A 20,196-nucleotide genomic window follows, 5' to 3' on the forward strand; every position below is an offset into this window, starting at 1 on the left:
GGGTGACTTTGACTTTCCAAATATTTGGGCAGCACGGTGGCGCAGTGGGTTAGCCCTGCTGCCTCACAGCGCCGTGGTCCCAGGTTCGATCCCGGCTCTGGGTCACTGCCCTTGTGGAGTTTGCACATTCTCCCCGATTTGGTATTGGGTAATGAACCGGGCCAAGTGTTGGATTTTGTTGTGGGAGAGCACTTTGGCGATATTGACCACAATTCGGTGACTTTCACTATAGCAATGGAGAGGGATAGGAACATACGGCAGGGCAAGGTTTATAACTGAGGGAAGGGTAATTATGATGCAATTGGGAAGCATAAGATGGAAACCGGAACTGTCAGGGGTAGGCACAATTGAGATGTGGAGCTTTTTCAAGGAGCAAATACTGCGTGTCCTTGATATGTATGTCCCTGTCAGGCAGGGAGGAAATGGTCGAGTGAGGGAACCATGGTTTACAAAAGAGGTTGAATGTCTTGTCAAGAGGGAGAAGGGGGCTTATGTAAGGCTGAGAAAACAATGTTCAGTTAGGGCACTTGAGGGATACAAGATAGCTAGGAAGGAGCTCAAGAAAGGGCTTGGGAGAGCTAGGAGGGGGCATGAGAAGTCCCTGGCGGGTAGGATCAAGGAAAACCCCAAGGCGTTTTACAGTTTTATGTGAGGAATAAAAGAATGACTAAGGTGAAGTTAGGGCCGGTCAAGGACAGTAGTGGGAACATGTGCATGGAGTTTGAAGATATAGGAGAGACCCTAAATGAATACTTTTCTTCAGTGTTCACAAAGGAGAGAGGCCATGATGTTGAGGAGGATAGTGTGATACAGGCTGGTAGGCTGGAGGAGGTGGTTATTCGGAAGGAAGATGTGTTAGAAATTTTGAAAAGCCTGAGAATAGATAAGTCCTTCGGGCCTGATGGGATATATCCTCGGATTCTTTGGGGGGCAAGGGATGAGATTGCAGAGCCTTTAGCTTTGCTCTTTATGTCCTCACTGTCTACAGGAATAGTGCCAGAAGACTGGAGAGAATGTTGTTCCCTTGTTCAAGAAAGGGAATAGGTATAACCCTGGGAATTATAGGCTGGTTAGTCTCACTTTGGTCATAGGTAAATTATTGGAAAGGGTCCTGAGGCATAGGATTCGTGATCATTTGGAAAGATACAGCTTAATCCAGGATATTCAGCACAGATATGTGAGGATCAAGACTTGCCTCACAAGTTTGATTGTATTCTTTGAGGCGGTAACTAAGTACATAGATGAAGGTAGAGCAGTTGATGTTGTATACATGGATTTTAGTAAGGCGTTTGATAAGGTGCCCCATGGTCGGCTCATGCAGAAAGTAAGGAGGCTTGGCATAGAGGGAACTTTGGCCGATTGGATCAGTAACTGGCTATCGCAGAAGACGGAGGATGGTGGTCGATGGTAAATTTTCATCCTGGAGCCCAGTGACCAGTGGTGGACCACAGGGATCAGTGCTGGGTCCTTTGTTATTTGTGATTTTTATCAATGACTTGGATGATGGAGTTGGGTTGGTAAATTTGCTGATGACACCAAGATTGGTGGAGTAATGGATAATGTGCAAAGAGACATTGATAGGATGCAGAGCTGGGCTAAAAAGTAGCAGATGGCGTTTAACCCTGATAAGTGTGAGGTGATTCATTTTGGTAGGACAAATTTGAATGCGGATTACAGGGTTAACAGCAGGGTTCTGAACAATGTGGAGGAGCAGAGAGATCTCGGAGTTCATGTCCATAGATCTCTGAAAGTTGCCACCCAAGTGGATAGAGCCGTGAAGAAAGCCTATAATGTGTTAGCATTTATTACCGGGGGAAGAGCCGTGAGGTTAACTGTAAAAGACCTTGGTTAGACCACATTTGGAGTATTGTGTGCAGTTCTGGTCACCTCATTATAGGAAGGATGTGGAAGCCTTGGAAATGGTGCAAAGGAGATTTATCAGGATGCTGCCTGGATTGGAGGGTAGGTCTTATGAGGAAAGGTTGAGGGAGCTAGGGCTTTTCTCATTGGAGCGAAGGAGGATGAGAGGTGACTTAATTGAGGTGCATAAGATGATGAGAGGGATGGATAGAGTGGACGTTCAGCGACTTTTTCCTCGGGTGGATGTAGCCGTTGCAAGGGGGCATAACTATAAGGTTCATGCTGGAAGATATAGGAGGGATGTCAGAGATAGGTCCTTTACTCAGAGTGGTTGGGGCGCGGAACGCACTCCCAGCTATGGTAGTGGAGTCGGACACTTTGGGAACTTTCAAGCGGTTATTGGATAGGCATATGGAGTGCACTAGAATGATTGGGAGTAGGTTGATTTGATCTTAGTTTCAGACTAGTTCGGCACAACATCATGGGCTGCTTGAGACCCTCCCTCCCCACCCCCCTGTTTCTGACATCACCTTATCCTGTAGTCCCGTTAGTGGGAGGCGAGGAAAGCCTCTGAACCTGCCTCTGGACAAAATCCCGCACTTCTAAGTGCCAGAACCCATTCCCTGCTGGCAAGTCAAACTCCTCCTCTAGCTCAGGAAACCGTCCTCAATGAAGTATGTCCATGTCGGTATCTGTATCTCCAATCCCTGTCGGCTGCCATCTCCTGAAGCACCTGTCCAATCCCCCCCCCCCCCCCCCCCCCTCCAAGCGAACCGGTGACTGTCACAGATCAATGACCACACCGACGCCCCTCCAGTCCCACGTGCTGCCTCCATTGCCCCTACACACTCTCGGGGCTGCCACTACCCTGGGTTTGTGGAGTACCGAGCCGGTGAGAACCGCAGACGTGCTGCTAACAAAGTCTTCAGGCTCGTGCCCTTGCAACGTGCCGCCTCCATTCACTCCCACACCAACCCCTCCCCCACTGTCCATTTCCTAATCATCGATATGTTAGCCGCCCAGTAATAATTAATAAAGTTCTGAAGGGCCAACCTCCTCTCCTCACGCCTCCACTCAAGTAGGACCTTCTTTACCCATGGGGCTTTCCCGGTCCATAAATAAATCTGAGACCGTCCCATTCATCTTCCTAAAAGATACCTGAGGGATGAAAATTGGAAGACACTGAAACACGAACAGCAATCTCCACTCCCCATCCCCCGCCAAATGTTTGATGCCCGCAGCGCCATTGCCAAAGGCTCTTATGACCAGGGCAAACAGTAGTGGGGAGAGTGGGCACCCTTGTCTCGTCCCCACGACACAGGCTAAAATATTCCGATCGAACCTGGTTTGTCCTTGCATTTGCCACCGATGCCTGATATAGCAACCGGAACCAATCCACAAATCCCTGCCCAAACCCAGACCTTCACAGGACCTCCCACAGATATTTCCACCGATCAAAGACCTTTTCTGCATCCATGGCCACCACCACTTCGGCCTCGCGCCCCTCCGCAGGCATTATTATTGGGTTAAGGAGCTGCCTAATGTTGGACGTCAAGTGCCGTCCCTTAACAAATCCTGTCTGGTCCTCCCCTATTACCCCCGGAACACAATCCTCTATATGTGTGGCCAAGATCTTTGCCAACAATTTTGCCTCCACATTTAGCAGGGAGATTGGCCGATACAACCCACAGCTCTCTGGCTCCTTATCCCGTTTCAAAATAAGGGAAATTGATGCCTGTGATAACGTTGGGGGGAGAACTCCCAGCTCCTTTGACTCATTAAAAGCCTTTACCAGAAGAGGCCCAAACAGCCCGGAAAGCTTTTTATAAAACTCAACCGGGTATCCGTCTGGTCCCTGGGCTTTTCCCGATTGCATCGCCCCCAACACGTCTATCACCTCCCCAAGCCCGATTGGGGCTCCCAAACCCGCCACCAACTCCTCATCTATTATCGGGAACTCCAGCAGCCCCAGAAATTGCTTCATCCCTTCCTCCCTGGATGGGGGTTCCAATTTATACAAATTACTGTAAAACTCCCGAAACACATCATTCACCCCACCGGATCCGAAATAACCCCCCCCCCCCCCCCGTATCCCTCAATGTCTCTACCTCTCTCGTCGCCTCCTGTTTCCTCGGCTGTTGCGCCAGTATCCTGCTAGCATTTTTCCCATATTCATAAGCCGCCCCCCCTCACCCTCCTCAGCTGCCCACCGCCTTACCTGTGGATAACCTCATCCGTCCACCAAGCATATTTCCTGTCCACCTGTAAAATTTCGACTCCCTGTCTGTCCAACTCTGCCCGCTCAGCTTTCTCCTTTATGGGCCCGAATTGAGATAAATTCCTCCCTGATAACCACCTTCAGTGCCTCCCAAACCACCCCCGCCGAAACCCTCACCCGTATCATTGATCCTTGTATATTCCCAATGGCCTCCCTCACCCGCTCACACGCCTCCTCCTCTGCTAGCAGCCCCACATCCAACCTCCATTGCGGGCACTGGGCCTTTCCTTTGCTAACTTGAAAGTCCACCCAGTGGGGGCATGGTCTGACACCATTATTGTTGAATATTCAACATCTACCACCTCAGCCAGCAGCGTCTTATCCATAACAAAAAAGTCTATCCGGGAATACACCTTAGGGAGTAGAACGAGTATTCCTTACTCCTCGGTCCCCCACCCATGTGCTCCACGAACCCCCGGAGCTCCTTCGTCATAGCTGATACCTTCCCAGACCTAGAACTAGACCGGCCCAACCTTGGATCCAGGACCGTATTGAAATCTCTCCCCATAATCAGTCAATGTGAATCTAGGTCCAGGATCTTCCCCAGTACCCGTCTCGCAAACTCAAGTTGTCTCAGTTCGGGGCATATATATTTATCAATACCACGGCCATTCTCTCCAGCTTCCCACTAACCATAACATATACCCCCTGGGTCCGCTTCTTTACTTCCCACCTCTCATGCCATCAGCTTATTGACCAAGATCGCCAACCCCCTTGTTTTAAAGTCTAACCCTGAATGGAACACCTGTCCAACCCGTCCCTTCCTTGACCTAATCTGAACCCCACCTTCAGATGTGTCTCCTGCAACATGGCCACGTCCTCCTTCAGTTGCCTCAAGTGCGCAAACACACGGACCCTTTTGACTGGCTCATTCAATCCCTGAACGTTCCACATGACCAGCCTGGTCGGGGGCCATCCCACCCCCCCTCCCCTGACTATCAACCATAACCTCTCCTAGGCCAGTGTTCAACCCATATCCCGCACCTCCCCTGGCCCGCCCTCGGGCAACTACCATCATCAACCCTCCTACTCCTCCTCCACTTTGAAAGTCCCCTCCCCGTCAGCAGTATAATCCCTCACCCCCCCCCCCTCCCCCCACCCACATCGATCTTCAGCTCACCCCCCACTTTGCGTCTGTGAACTAACCTGCCCAGCTGCCTGGCAGCCCCCGCACATGGCACCTAGCATCCTAACCCCCCACTGATTCCCTTCCCCTGCGGTTAATGCAAACAGCCAAAACAAGGGCAAGAAGTAAAAACAAACATTACCTCCCAAGGTCCAAACACAGAGACCCACCTTTCATCCCTCTGCCCCCAGGTCCTGGTGCATCTCGATGCCTTCCCAGGTTCATCGCCTCATCTGCCTGGTCCACCCCCCCAGGGCTTGCGCATCAGCGCCCTGTGGGTCGATCCAACTCCAATGGCATTTCAAACGCACCTTCCCCAAGCAGCTTTACCATCATCTTCCCAACGTACGCACCCACATCTGTTCCTTCACTCCCCTCCGGCAACTCCACGATCCGAATGTTCTGCCTACGAGAATGGTTCTCCAAGTCCTCTACTTTCCCCAGCAGTTGCTTCTGCTGGTCTCGCATTAGTCCCATCTCAGCTGCCATCGAGGTGGACTGTTCCTCATGCTCCCTCGCCAGCTCATCCAACCTCTGGATCGCCTGTCCCTGGGCTGCCAGTCTCGTCTCCACGTGGTCAACCACCACCTTGATCAAGTCCACCGCCCAGGCCAGGTCCACCAAACTTTCCTTCCGCTGCTAGGTAAACTTCTTGTTCAAGAACTCACCAACTGATTCATCACCCACTGGGCCGGCAGGGCTGCTCCCTGCCCCTGCCCATCCGCCATCTCCGTGTGCGTTGCCCGCTCCTCACTCGCCTCAACCAACTGGTTTGCTTTTTTCTGGGCACTTCTGGTCTGAAGCTCCATAAACTAGTGGTCATTCTCTTCTGCTGTCACTCCTCCACCTTTTTCGTCCAAAATTCCTGCTACAAACCGGGGTAAAGACCACCATGAGCGGGTGCTGCCAAATATGCGACTACTCATTCCATGGCCGCCACCGGAAGTCTCAGATAGTTATATTTTCAATAGATATTTAAATAAGAAAAGTTAACACATTAAACAATGGTCCTATAGATAGTGAACCTGGGAATCAAAAGTAAGATGACCGAGGAATTGAACAGATATTTTGCCTTAACAAAAACAGAATATACTAGACAATCCCCACATGTCTCACAGCATCTGTGGAGAGAAAAAGGAACTAACGTTTCAAGTCAGAATGACTATGTCAAAGCATTTTGCAAGTATTTTGCATTGGTTATCAGTAGAAGCAACATTCCAGCAATAGCTGTAAATCTGGAAATCGAAGGGAAGGAGGAACTCTGAAAATTACAATCACCAGGGAAGTGGTATTGAGCAAATTGATGGTGCTGATGGACTTCCTTCTAGAATTTTAAATGAAGTGGTTAGCGAGATAGATGATGTGCTGTTTTTAATTTTCCAAATTTTCTGGATTCAGAGAAGGTGGCATCAGATTGGAAAAATAGCAAATGTGACGACTTTATTCAGAATTGAGGCAGACAGAAAGTAGGAAACTACAAGCCAGTTATTTTAGCATGTCATAGGGAAAATGTTAAAAGCTAGTATTAAAGATGTTACTACATGGAACATAGAAACAGTTACAGTAATCAGCAGAGTAAACATGGTTTCATGAAATCATGTTTAAACAATTATTTTGGAGTTCTTTGAATGTGCTGTCGATAAAAGGAAACGAGTGGATGTATTATGCTTAGATTTACAGAAGACACTTGATAAGGTGCCACAATAAAGGGTATTGCAGAAAATAAATGCGCATGGTGTAAGGTATTTGCAGGGTTAGAAGATTGACAAGCTCACAGGAAACCGAGGGCAAGCATAACCATTTTCTGGTTGTCAGGATGTAACAATTAGGGTACTACAGGGATCAGTACTGGGGCTTCAACTTTTTACAATTTATATAAATGACTTGGGTGAAGGGGCTGAAGGTATGGTTGTGAAAAATGCTGATGACACAAAGACAGGAAGGAAAGTAAGTTGGGAAGAGGACATAAGGAGACTACAGTGGGACATAAGTTAACTGAATGAGCAAATATCTGTCAAATGGAGTATAACGTGGGCAAATATGGCATTGTCTATTTTGGCTGTAAGAATGAAAAATAAACCTTTTGGGGGATTGCCAGCCAGCGGCGGGAATGAGGATGGCCCAGAGAATTGGGCATGTTGCAAAAAAAAGGGGTTTCTCACCTGGCGTCAAACCCGTTGCAAGTCTTCCTACTGACCCCAACGCGGTTCTTGCCCAGACCTGGCGGGAACTCGCAAATACATAATTAAACCTAATTTTAATATAATTATCGGGCTGGACACCCAAACCACCTGCCTCCTGACATCCCAGAAGTTCCGCAGCCGTGAATTGGTGCAAGTCCTGAGAAGCGGGACCTGGCGGCTTGCAATCAAGAAGGGCGGGGCGAAAGGGTTGAGTACCCTCCCTCTACCTGCGCCCAGGGTGCCGAAGGGATCCTTAAGCGAAAGTGAGGGTCGGGGAAGGGGAGGGGGGTGCTTCGGCTAGGTTGGAAGAGCTTGGGTCAGGGGTATTTCCTGGTATGAGAGCCATTTGGTTGGCCTTCACATCCGCAGCCTTTGAACCATTTAAATTGTCTTGTCAGCATTACAGGTTTCGCAATGGCCCACTGAATCCCGCATTGGGCCAAAATCGAGATTTGCGCCTGCCGTCACACCGTCGCATGCCTCCTGGTCCACTCCGCCTGCCATAATAAGTGGCTTAAAGTCCCCGTTGAGTACCCCAATCGGTGGGAACACGTAGAAAGCTGTTTATAACGTCTAATTGATGGGCAGGATGTCTGATTCATGCTAGCTGTGATGCCTCTGAGGCCCAATCCCCCAGCCGAGAGTCCTGCTGGCGTGAATTCATGCAAATCCTGGGGAATGTGGACCTGGCGGCTTGCAGTCAAAGGGGTAGTTTGGTTGCTCGCCCATCTACAGCCTTTAAATCCTTTAAACAGTCACTCAGATTTTTCCATAATAAAGTGAAAGTAATCCTGTCTGTATCCCTAAACCCTTTAAAATGTCTGTTAGTGTGCCAAGTTTAATGGTCTGTGAGATAAAGATAAAAGTAATCTGTTTAAACTGATGGAAACCTTGAAGTGGTTTTCTCACAGTTAATTTAATTACCCTTAGTTTGGAAGCCTCTTTGTATATCTAGAAGGCTGGAAGTTCTGAATTGAATTGTTTGCATTTCATTTCACACACCAGTACCTGCTAAAAGCTTTTTGATTGGTCAGTCGATGTTGTTTCAAAGGGGAGATATGGATTATTTATTTCTATAACTCTGCAGCGATTAACTCAGGGGAGTTTTTTTTTAACAAGGCTGCATCTTTGCTCTCAAGTGCTTCCTTAGAAAGAGCAGAAATTGAATGTAAACAATGCAGTCAAAGTCTTTAAGCTTCTAGGCATACACACAAGCTTGAAAAAGATAAAGGGCAATGAACGTGACCGTGATTAACCCACTTTAAAGGTTTTCACCACATTAAAGGGAAGACATTTACATTCATCTCACAGTTCTTTCATCTTGACATTCTGACACAGTTTAAAGGCTATAGATGGAAAGATCAGTCAAACAATCCCTATCCCAGGAAAACCCCTCGACCTGAGCGCACCCCCATGAAGGATCCACTCTGCACCCTGGAGTAAAATGTAGGGAGGGTACACACGCCTTTGTCCCCCACTGAGTATAAGGTGCCAGGTTGGCACTGCAGAGAGGCGGGTCCTGAAGGGGAGGGCTGGTTGGGGGGGGCTTGTCAGTGGTTCAGAGGGGGCGGGTGGCTGCAACAACATTTTGAGATCAGAATGCCCTTTAAAAAAAGGTGCCCCAAACTCTGAGGAGCAGGACCTGTCAGTGAGTTTAGGCCCCGCCTCTCTCAGGGCCAATGTAAAGCCCGAACATGTGAGAATAAATTTCTAAGTACCATTGAATAACATGTCGGCATCATTCCTTGTGCCAACAGGAAACGATCCTGGTTCCCCGCTGGAGGGAGCAGTTGGTCTTCAAATGGGAGAATCAAGGCCATTATCTAAGTTGTGAGAGATTGCAAAGCTCTGAGATTTGGAGGGATCTGGGTGTCCAAGTCCATGTATCAGAAAATGCTAGTATTTTGCTGCAAATTAAGAGGAAAGCTGGTGGGATGTTATCATTTATTGCGAGGAGAATTGATTACATATGTAGGGAGGTTAAACTTCAGTTGTACAGGGCACTGGTGGGACCGCATCTGGCATACTTTGTACAATGTGGTCTCCTTATTTAAGGAAAGGTGTAAATACGTTATAAACAGTTCAGAAAAGGCTTACTAGACTTATCCCAGGAATGGGCGGGTTGTCTTATGAAGGAAGGTTGGACAGATTGGTCTTAAATCCACTGGAGTTTAGAAGATTAAGAGGTGACTTGATTGAAACATACAAATTCCAGAGGGATCTTGACAGGCTGGATGTGGACAGAATCTAGAACTGGGGGGTCACAGTTTAAAATGTGGTCACTTGAGACCGAGATGAGAATGTTTTTCACTTAGTGGGTTGATAATCTTTGGAACTCTCTAGTTGAAAAGGTGGTGGAATCAGAATCTTTGAATATTTTTAAGGCAAAGCTAGATAGATTCTTATTTACCAAGGGGGTAAAGGGTTATCAGTGGTAGGCAAGAATGTGAGGTTCAGGTTCCAATTATGATCAGACATGACCTTACTGAATGGCGGAGCAGGATTGAAGGGCTTAGTGGCCTAATCCTCCTAATTCGCAGGTTCGTATCTTGTTTATGTGGAATATGATTATGTGCGTGTACTCCATTGTGAAGTTAGGATGTATTAAATGCAGGTTTACATTCCAAACACATCAGTTAGATTGGTGATCTTTCCAGCTCATTGTATCGCTGACATTCTTGATTCATTGGTATTACATAACCTGACATAGAATTAATGTTATAGACTTCAACTGAAGGGCCATAAGAGGTCTTCAGGATAAGGTTTACAGCTTATTGAGTGTAAAATAAATAAAGTAACTTTGTAATTCTTGGTCCGAAGAGAACTGTAAAACTGATTATTGTGATCTTCTGCCAAAAATCCAGACAGCATTGTGCCTCTTGAATCTTTGTTTGAAATTGGCACAGCGAGAGATCTGGATAAGGAGCATATTTGTATATGTTTTGATACAGTGCTATGTGTATCTTAGGATGCTGTATAAAATTACTGGGGTTGTGTTTAACACTATTATTTATATGCCAGATTAATTATTGTGCAAAACGGAACTGTAAATTAATGATTGGAAGAGTAGATATTTTGTAAACAGCTGGCAATGTGTAATGGGCAAATCTAATAACCAGTCTTTACTGATGGAAAAAGCATTTCTCCTAATGTCATAACATTCAAGGAAATGGGCCAAGTGTTGGCAAATGGGATTAGGTAGGCAGGTCAGGTGTTTTTCATGCTTCGAAAATGAAATGAAAATCGCTTATTGTCACGAGTAGGCTTCAATGAAGTTACTGTGAAAAGCCCCTAGTCGCCACATTCCGGCGCCTGTCCGGGGAGGCTGGTACGGGAATCGAACCGTGCTGCTGGCCTGCTTGGTCTGCTTTAAAAGCCAGCGATTTAGCTGAGTGAGCTAAACCAGCCCCTAGCTGGTTTCGGTGAACCTGCTTCCGTGCAGACTTGAAGGGCTGAAGGGCCTCTTTTGTGAATTGGGGCGTTCTTCTCACTCCACAATGATTTTGGCCTTTTCCAGGGCAAGATGCTCCCAAGCATCTCATTTGCACTGTCAGAGATTCATTATCAATGTTCTGTAGTTTATTGTCAATGACTCCAAGCCTGTTAAAATAGTACTTTCCCTGGTTTCAGACTTTACTTCGTGTCATCCTTCCCAGCATAACCGGTTTCTGGAGTCAGCAAAAGCTGTAGATTTTAAACAAATTGGTAGCCTTGCCCAAATTTAGAATGGATACATCAGCCATTTGTTGAATAAAACTCCAGCTGCTTTAAAAATGTAAAAGTATCAAACTATGTAAATCAGAAAACAATATTTTTAAAAAAAGCAAAATTCTGGAAATCTGAAATTATAACAAAGAATGCTAGAAATACTCAGCAGGTCAGGCAGCATCTGTAGAGAGAGAAAAGCAGGGTTAACATTTCAGATCAATGAAAGATCATCAGCATGGAAAGGTAACTTTCTCTCTACAGATGCTGACCGCTTGCTGAGTGTTTATAGAAAACCTAACAGGCAGGATTTTCCAGTCATCCCCATCCCGAGACCGGAAATTTCCACCTGAGGTCAACGGACCTTTTAAAATGATCCTTCAAATTGTCCGTCCCGCCCCACGATGATTCCTGTCGTATGTGGGGCCGGAAAATGTACTCTCAACATATTAGATGCAAACAGATGAAGTGGGAAACACCAAAGAGGTTAAGCAGATGAAAAGGGTAATTACAGAAAGAGAAAACTGTTAGCAAAATGGTTATAGCAGAGAGAAATTGTGTGAAAGCCAGTGAAAAGATAAAAATAAAGCTTGACAGACAAACTGAAGAGTTGGTAAAAATTGAGAGAACTACCATGGGCTGGATTCTGCGCCGGCGGGATGCTCCATTTTGCCAACAGCCCGGGGGTTTTCTGAAGGCGTGGGGCTGTCCCACAATGGGAAACCTCATGACCGGCTGGCATAACGGAGCATCCCGCCGGCGGGTTGAAACTGAAGCCAAAGAGAAAATGCTAGAAAATCTCAGCAGGTCTGGCAGCATCAGCAGGGAGAGAAAAGAGCTAATGTTTCGAGTCCCGATGACCCTCTTGACAAAGGGTCATCTGGATTTGAAATGTTAGCTGTTTTCTCTCCCTACAGATGCTGCCAGACCTGCTGAGATTTTCCAGTATTTTCTCTTTGGTTTCAGATTACAGCATCTGCAGTAATTTGCTTTTATCCAGGGTGAAACGGAAATGTGGCGCGGCGGGATGGAGAAACCCGTCCCATGTATTGTTATCTGAGCTATACCATAAGAGGTTTGACCAGCATGTGTATTGAATGTACCAATAGCAATACATTCAGAAATGTATGCAATTTATTTAATGTTTTGGAAGATTTATTAATACTAAATATGACTTGTTATTATGGAAGGGTCATTGTGATTAACTTCAGTATCATGACAATCCTGTTGTTAAATTAATTCTCTTTATTCACTTGTAGCTTCTCCCTTGATCTCATGAAGCTTTCATTTAATTAAAAATCATTGAGGTTAGTTAATTAATTGTTCCTTGTGATTTCTGCTTTCCTAGGCATATGCCTCTGGATGTGACATAGTGATTCTTGGAAGTGACTTTGAATGTGTTCAGATCATCCCTGGTGCTAAGCATGGAAATATCCAAGTGGGCTGTGTGGAATGTTCCCTTCAGCAAGGCAGGGTATGATTTTTATTTTGATTATTCCCAGTAATGTATTAATGAAGGTTTACATCTGTTTTACACTATATAAAGAACTGTTCTAAGTGTGCTAAATACAGTGCAGAATCCAATTAAATGTTCATTAATGTATATTTTATGATTCTGTTTTATCTGAGAAGTGTGTAATATTGTAACACTTCCTAAGAGTTCTAGTAGAACCTGTCGGGACACATTCTTTAGGTCCAGAGAGCTTAGCTGTGGGTATGCAGAGTAAGAAGTCTTACACCACCAGGTTAAATTCCAACAGGTTTGTTTCAAACACGAGCTTTCGGAGCACTGCTCCTTCCTCAGGTGAATGCAGCAGTGCTCTGAACGCTTGTGTTTGAAACAAACCTGTTGGACTTTAACCTGGTGTTGTAAGACTTCTTACTGTGCTCACCCCAGTCCAACGCCGGCATCTCCACATCGTGGGTATGCAGAGATCAGCCCGCAGGACAGCTACGTTTCTGCAGAAATACTGGTGACGTTTAACCATGTGAAACTGTCATTTACCTGAGCAGATAACTGGTAAGCTTCTTAGAAAGAACAACGAGCAATACAGAAACGAAAGAGAAAATGATGGAAATTCAGATTCCAGCATCCGCAGTAATTTGCTTTTATTAAAGAGAAATACAGCACAGGAAGAGATCCATCAGCCCTCCGAGCTTGCACCGATCATGATGCCTGTCTAAACTAAATCCTTCTGTACTCCAGTGTCCGTATCCCTCTATTCCATCCTGAAAAAAAACAACTCGCACTCTCACCGTAAACCTATGTCACCTAGAAATTGACTTATCCACCCTGGGGAAAAAGCATCTTACTATCCACTCTGTACATGTTACTCATAATTTTGTAAACCTCTATCAGGTCGCCACTCAACCTCCATCGTTCCAGTGAAGACAATCCGAGTTTATCCAACCTCTCCTCATATTTAATACCCTCCAGACTGGACAATGTCTTCTGTACCCTCTCCAAAGCCTTCTGGCAGTGTGGTGACCAGAGTTGTATGCAATGTTCCAAATGTGACCAAACTAAAGTTCTGTACAGCTGCAGCATGACTTGCTAATTTTTATATTCAGTGCCCCAACCGATGAAGGCAGGCATGTCTTCTTGACTACCTTAGCCACCTGAGTTTCCACTTTCAGTGGTCAGTGGACCTGGTCACCCAAATCTCTGTGCCTGTCAATACTCTGAAGGGTTCTGCCATTTACTGTATAATTCCACCTGTGTTAGACCTTCCAAAATGCATTACCTCACATTTGTCCGGATTAAACTCCATCTGCCATTTCTCCGCCCAAATCTCCAACCAATCTATATCCTGCTGTATCCTCTTCACTATCTGCAACTCCACCAATCTTTGTGTCGTCCACAAACTTTAAAAAAAAAGTTTTATTCTCCTTTTTCTCCCACATTTACACCGACCAACAGTAAACAATAAGCAGTAACGACCACCAACCCCCAAACATCTGCCTGCATGTTAACATAAACAAATAACAAAAAGGAATCAGGAATCACCCATAGTCACCATTAACACATAGTCGTGTCTCCTCTCTCCCCCACTAATGTTCCATGTTATCCAATTCTTGAAAGTGCGTAATGAATAACGCCCATGAATTGTAGAATCCCTCCATCCTTCCCCCTCGGTTCAAACTTAACCTTCCAAGAGTCAAGAATTCCAACAGGTCCCCCCGCCATGTGCATGATCCGCCTTTGGACGATCAACGAGGCAAAGGCTTCAACATCTGCACCCGCACCCGTTTTCAACTCCGGCTGGTCCAATACCCCGAATATGGCCTCCCGAGGGCCCGGGTCCAGTTTAGCAAGCACCACTTTAGAAATTACCCTAAAAACCTCTTTCCAGTAATCCTCCAGCTTTGGACAGGATCAAAACATATGAACATGATTTATGCCCCCCACCCCCCACCGCAATGTTCATGCACATCATCTACCCACTCAAAGAGCCGGCTCATCCTCGCCCTTGTGAGGTGTGCTCTATATACCACCTGCAGCTGTATCAGCCCCAACCTCGCGCACGAGGTGGAGACGTTCACTCTCCAGAGCACTTCGCACCAGAACCCCTCCTCCATACCCTCTCCCAACTCTTCCTCCCACTTTGCTTTGATCCCCTCCAGTGGTGCCTTCTCCTCTTCCAAAATAGCTCCATAAACCACCAATGCTACCCCCTTCTCCAGTCCCCCTGTCGTCAGCACCTCCTCCAGCAAAGTGGAGGCCAGCTCCACCAGGAAGCTCTATCTCCTTCCTGGCAAAATCTCAAACCTGCATGTATCTAAACATTTCCCCCTGCTCCAGCCCATACTTCGCTCCCAGCTCCTTAAAATGTCGTCCACAAAGTTTACTAATCAGACCAGCTAGATTTTCCTCCAAATCATTTGTATTCACTGCAAACAACAAAGGTCCCAGCATTGATCCCTGCAGAACACCACTAGTCACAGGCTTCCATTCTGAAAAGCACACTTCCACTGCGACCCTCTGTCTTCTATGACTGAGCCAGTTCTGTATCCATCTTGCCAGCTCACCTCTGATCCTGTGTGACTTCACCTTTGGTACCAGTCTGCCATGACCTTGTCAAAGGCTTTACTGAAGTTCATGTGGACAACATCCACTGCCCTTCCTTCATCAACCATCTTCGTCACTTCATCAAAAATACTCGATCAAGTTAGTGTAATAGAGTTCAGAATCCCAGCCTTAAGTAAACCAAGATGGCTACTTTATCATGTGTCCTTGGCTGGAGTACAGCATGTTTACAAAGCTCAAATATTGAAGTAACAATTCTGCCCTGCCCTGGTGGGTTGACTTGCACCAGAATTTCTAACATTAGTTCTGTCATCTTGGACCCATCTGTACCCTAAATAGTGTTCACCCCCTTCCTGGCAGGTTTTCATATTAGTTCATTTATGTGATGGGACTTTGCCTATGTGAATGATCCTTTTATAAGCAGCATGGTGAGCTGCACAATTTACCATAAAATGTAGACGTACATTGCCATGATCCTGCTGACAACAGCTTGGATATATTCTGCATTGAATGATATTTCCAGGAATTGGAGTTTCAGCTCGCTTCATTTCAACCCAATCAAGATAAATATAAACCTTGCATTTATGAGCATGTGCTCTCATACTAAGTCTCCAAGAACTGCCTTTCAGCAGCTGTTGTCTCCTGATCAGTTATACAACAGTACAAACGAAGAACCCACACAGTATCTGGTGTTGTTTTTTCTTCTCTTAATGAAATAATTACTGTTTAGTACAGTGAATCATTGAAAGTTTAATTTCAAATAGATACAGTACAAGGAATGTGACTATTTCACATGTTAAACCTCAGTGATATTTCGTAATATGCACACAAGTAAAATTGTAGTACTGGAAATTGGTGTGACCTCTATTATGTTCACATGACTAAGATCATGAGATCAGTGAATAAATGGCTTTAATTGTGTCATTTTTAGATTGCTGCTTCTTATGGGAACACTGTTTGCATTTTTGAACCAGTACCTGTAAGCCATTACAAAAGAAAACTTGTAAGTATTCCCACTTACTCCCAACTATACTACTTTAAAGAAAACGTGCAGTGCAATCCTTTATTAATTTACATTGAGGATGATCTATTATTAGTTAACTTTCTGTAAATTTAGACTGCAGTAATAAATTATCTAATTAAATGGGCTATATTCTCCGGTAATTCACACCGGCAGGATCTTCTAGTCCCGCTTCCAACGGCGTGGGTGGATTCCATCAGAAATTCCATTGACAGCGGGACCAAAAGATTCCCCAGGGGCTGACACCCGCCGCCGAGAAAGATGCCACTGGCAGGCCAGAGAATCTCGTCCAATCTCTTCAGCTTTGGTTTCTTCACGTACGTGGCAAGGTTGGAAAATAGTAAACGACACATCCAGAAAATAAACAATTCTAATCTTCGTTTTAGTGTTATATTTTGATCTAGGTGAATTGTATTACTCCAAAATAAAACATTTTTCAAAGTCACTAGGAGAGTCTTTGGGTGCGATTCTCCTGAAAGGAGTCTTTGGGTGTGATTCTCCTGAAAGATTTCTAAGGGGCTGTATAGCACAGGGCTAAATCGCTGGCTTTGGAAGCGGACCAAGGCAAGCCAGCAGCACGGTTTGATTCCCGTAACAGCCTCCCTGAACAGGTGCCGGAATGTGGCGACTAGGGGCTTTTCACAGTAACTTCATTTGAAGCCTACTAGTGACAATAAGCGATTTTAATTTTCATTTCATTTTTCAAGTGTGGTAGCAAGCAGGAACTATCATGAGCTTCCTGGTGCTCGGCCTAGCAATGTTAATTGGTCCACTTAACGAATCCCCACAGGCTTCTCATTGCAAATGATGGCTTGGAAGGCAATTCGCTGGCACCACACTCGCTAGCCAGCCAGCAACAATGGTTGAGACCGGCCCCAAGATTCAAGATTCGGGGATGCAAATCTGGCCAAGCTCCTAAACACAGTGGAAGCCAGGAGGGATGTCCTGTTCCCCCAAGGGCCCGGAGAATCAGTCACCGGGCAGCCAGTGCTGGGATAAGGTGGCGGCGGCTGTGAGTGCCAGGAGTGTGACCAGGAGAAACGGCCTTCAGTGTCGGGAAAGGTCAACGACCTACACTGGGCAGTACGAGTGGAGACCTTTCCATCCCCTCCCCCTTCAGTATGATGCCTCTGTCACTTTCTTCACAATGCAAGCCAACCTCCGAATCCTTGGCCCATCTGTCCAGGTAACCTCCCCTCACCGAACACACCGTGTGGAGGTGATGTATATGAGTGAGCACTCAGCAAACAGGCAAGGGTCAGACTAAGACATAGATTGAGGAGCACTGGCGCACAGTTCTCTGTGGGTTTTCACCCCTTTCCCTCAACAGTGACTCACTCTGACGGTGCTGATACCCTGGAGTGATGTAGCACAGATCCGGGGAAAGTGGGAAATGGGGGGTAGGGGGTGGATAATGTAGCGATGATGGACCAGGCCACATTCTAAGTCAGGGGTGGGCAAACTTTTCCGTGCAAGGGCCGCATTCAGAAATTCACAATTCACAAAGGGCCGCATAGTATATTAAGTAAAATAATTACTTCACCCGGTTATGATTGTGGGCGCCTCATATAGAACATAGAACAGTACAGCACAGAACAGGCCCTTCGGCCCTCGACGTTGTGCCAAGCAATGATCACCCTACTCAAGTCAACGTATCCACCCTATACCAGTAAGTAACCCAACAGCCCCCCCACCCATTAACCTTTAAAAAAAAATTTTTTAAAAAAAAATTTTTTTTTAAAAAGAAATTTGTTTTTTTTTTTAATGACTTGGTGGGCCGCAGAAATACCTTTGGCGGGCCGCATGCGGCCCGCGGGCCGTAGTTTGCCCACCCCTGTTCTAAGTGAATCAGGCAAGTATGAGGGTTCCCTGGCCCTCGGGGCTTGCTGGACCATCGCCTCTGTCGCCTGTCCTTCAGCCTCAGGCTGCTCCTCCGATTCCTCCCGGGCTTGTCCTCCAGCCCCCTGCTGGCCTGGTGCCGCCTCATTATCCTCTTCCTCCTTCTCTTGAAGTGGCCACATGTTCCTCATCACCAACCTCTAACTCGTTGCCTCACTGATGTGCGAGATTGTGCAGGGCACAGCAGACCACCACAGAGCAGTCGACCCTCTGGGGAGTGGACTGGAGTGCACTGCTGGAGCGGTTGAGGCATCAGAACTGCCTCTTAAGGATTCTGATGCACCGCTCAATCACAGCCCGGGTCTCCGCTTTGGTCTCCGACCTCCATACTGGCGTTATTAGCCAGGTCCTCAGTGAGTATCCCTTGTCCGCCAAGAGTCAGCCGCCCATCCTGGCTGGGCCTCGAAGAGGCCGGGGATGACCGACTGCCCCAGGATGTAGCTGTCATGGACACTGTCCGGGAAGCATGTACACATGTGCATGATCTTCATCTGGTAGTCGCACATGATTTGTATGTTGAGGGAGTGGAACCCCTTTCTGTTAACATAGGGCATTCCCACATGGTGCTGTGAGCTCAGGACCATATGCATGCCATCTATGACTCTCTGGACTTGGACTGGCGATAGTGGAGAAACCTGCTGCCCGGGCAACGTTTTGGGTTTGACCCATGTCAAAGTTGTTGTTTTCTGCCCAGGTAAACAGGGCATCCGTGACCTGTTGGATTCACCTGTGGTCTGCGAGATGCCACACAGGTCCCTGCTCGAGCTCTAGAATGATCCCACGGTGTAAAAGTTCAGAGCTGCGGTGACCTTGGACAGTCACAGGGAGCGAGTGCCTTCCTCCTCCATGTGGTGCTAAGTCCACGAGGACTTGGCACAGGTGCCGCGCCGTCTCCTTGTTGAGGCGGAGCCTCCTGAGTACATGCTGTCTGTCATCTGTTCAAACGACCAGCGATGCCAGTACATTGTGGGCCGTTCCGGGACTCCCCTTCTGGGTCCCTTCCTGGCCTGATGGGTGGCTGGGTCCACAGTGTGGGGCGGGATCTGGTACATGGTCCACTGCCTCGAGCATCTGCAGATGCTGCTGCTACCACTATCAATGACTTCTGGCTGTTCAGCCTGGAAGCAACACCAAGCTCTGGGTCCAAACTCCATTCCATAGCATTTAATATCTGTAAGGCATTGGGAGGGGATGTTAGACTGACAAATAGTGGTTGCTCCCACCCCGGGGTCCTCCATTTCCCCCACTGATTTCCCCAACCATCTCTTCCACCCCCCAACCTCGGAACGCCTTGCCCACCAGGTCACAGAGGGCCCCCTCACTGAACCCCAGACTCTATCCCGGACACCCGCACATAACGTCACCAGGACCAGGCGCAAGTGCCCTTTCCGTGGTACCCACCTGCCCTCCACTGTGGACATGTCCCCGGCGCAGTGTCCAATTCCCTGGGTGTTCCGATGTTGGCTGCTGCATGTGTGGTGTTCCCTCCCACAGTGTCCAGGCATCACACTCTGACTGGGTTGCTAGGCAATGACTCCCACATGGCCCGCCCACCCACGGGAATCCACTTGGGTTGTGTGACGTGTTCACTTAACCATGATTGGCAATTCCCTATTAACCAAAGCTTTAGCCGCAAGGCCAGCGGGTGGGCGAGTGCCATGGGGAGGGGACCAGCACCCGGTCCAGGTGATGCTATTTGCAGCAATCGGTGGGTAGTCGGTGCTCCAGACGGGTAGGGACAAGGATGCCCCAGAACAGGTGTACATGATCCCAGGATTGGCATGGTACCGCCGCGAGTGGAGTCGCTCTTTTTAATTGTATGGAAATGGGGCTTCAGTGCTGATTTTAGGGAACAGCTGGCTGCATCGCAAATTGTTTCTGCCTGCCGCAGTTCTCGTTTTTGGCCCTCCCGCTATTCACCGACCTCGTTTCGCTCGAGTGAGAGCGCAACGATGCCGGAGAATCGTGCCCTTTTTATCCTTTCAATTTTGTTATTGTCAAAAAAGTTAGAAGACCAAACCTTTGCTGCTTACAAAGGGCAGAACCAGAATGGGGAATTACAGTTTAAATTGTAATTTAATCATGGATAAATGAGAA

The 20,196-nt window shown here is 47.0% G+C and overlaps 1 protein-coding gene across 2 annotated transcripts in view; it reads left to right on the top strand.

The window, feature by feature from the left end:
* The window catches only part of dmxl2 (Dmx-like 2), a 220,418-nt gene that overhangs the window by 36,180 nt on the left and 164,042 nt on the right, over positions 1–20,196 (top strand). For both annotated transcript variants that reach the window (XM_038813520.1, XM_038813521.1), the window contains exons 2-3: positions 12,501–12,626; positions 16,111–16,182. In XM_038813520.1, coding sequence (XP_038669448.1) covers positions 12,501–12,626; positions 16,111–16,182 — 198 coding nt within the window. The remainder of the gene's footprint in view (positions 1–12,500; positions 12,627–16,110; positions 16,183–20,196) is intronic.

The sequence above is a fragment of the Scyliorhinus canicula genome, chromosome 12 (genome assembly GCF_902713615.1).
Source record: "Scyliorhinus canicula chromosome 12, sScyCan1.1, whole genome shotgun sequence".
NCBI lineage: Eukaryota > Metazoa > Chordata > Chondrichthyes > Carcharhiniformes > Scyliorhinidae > Scyliorhinus > Scyliorhinus canicula.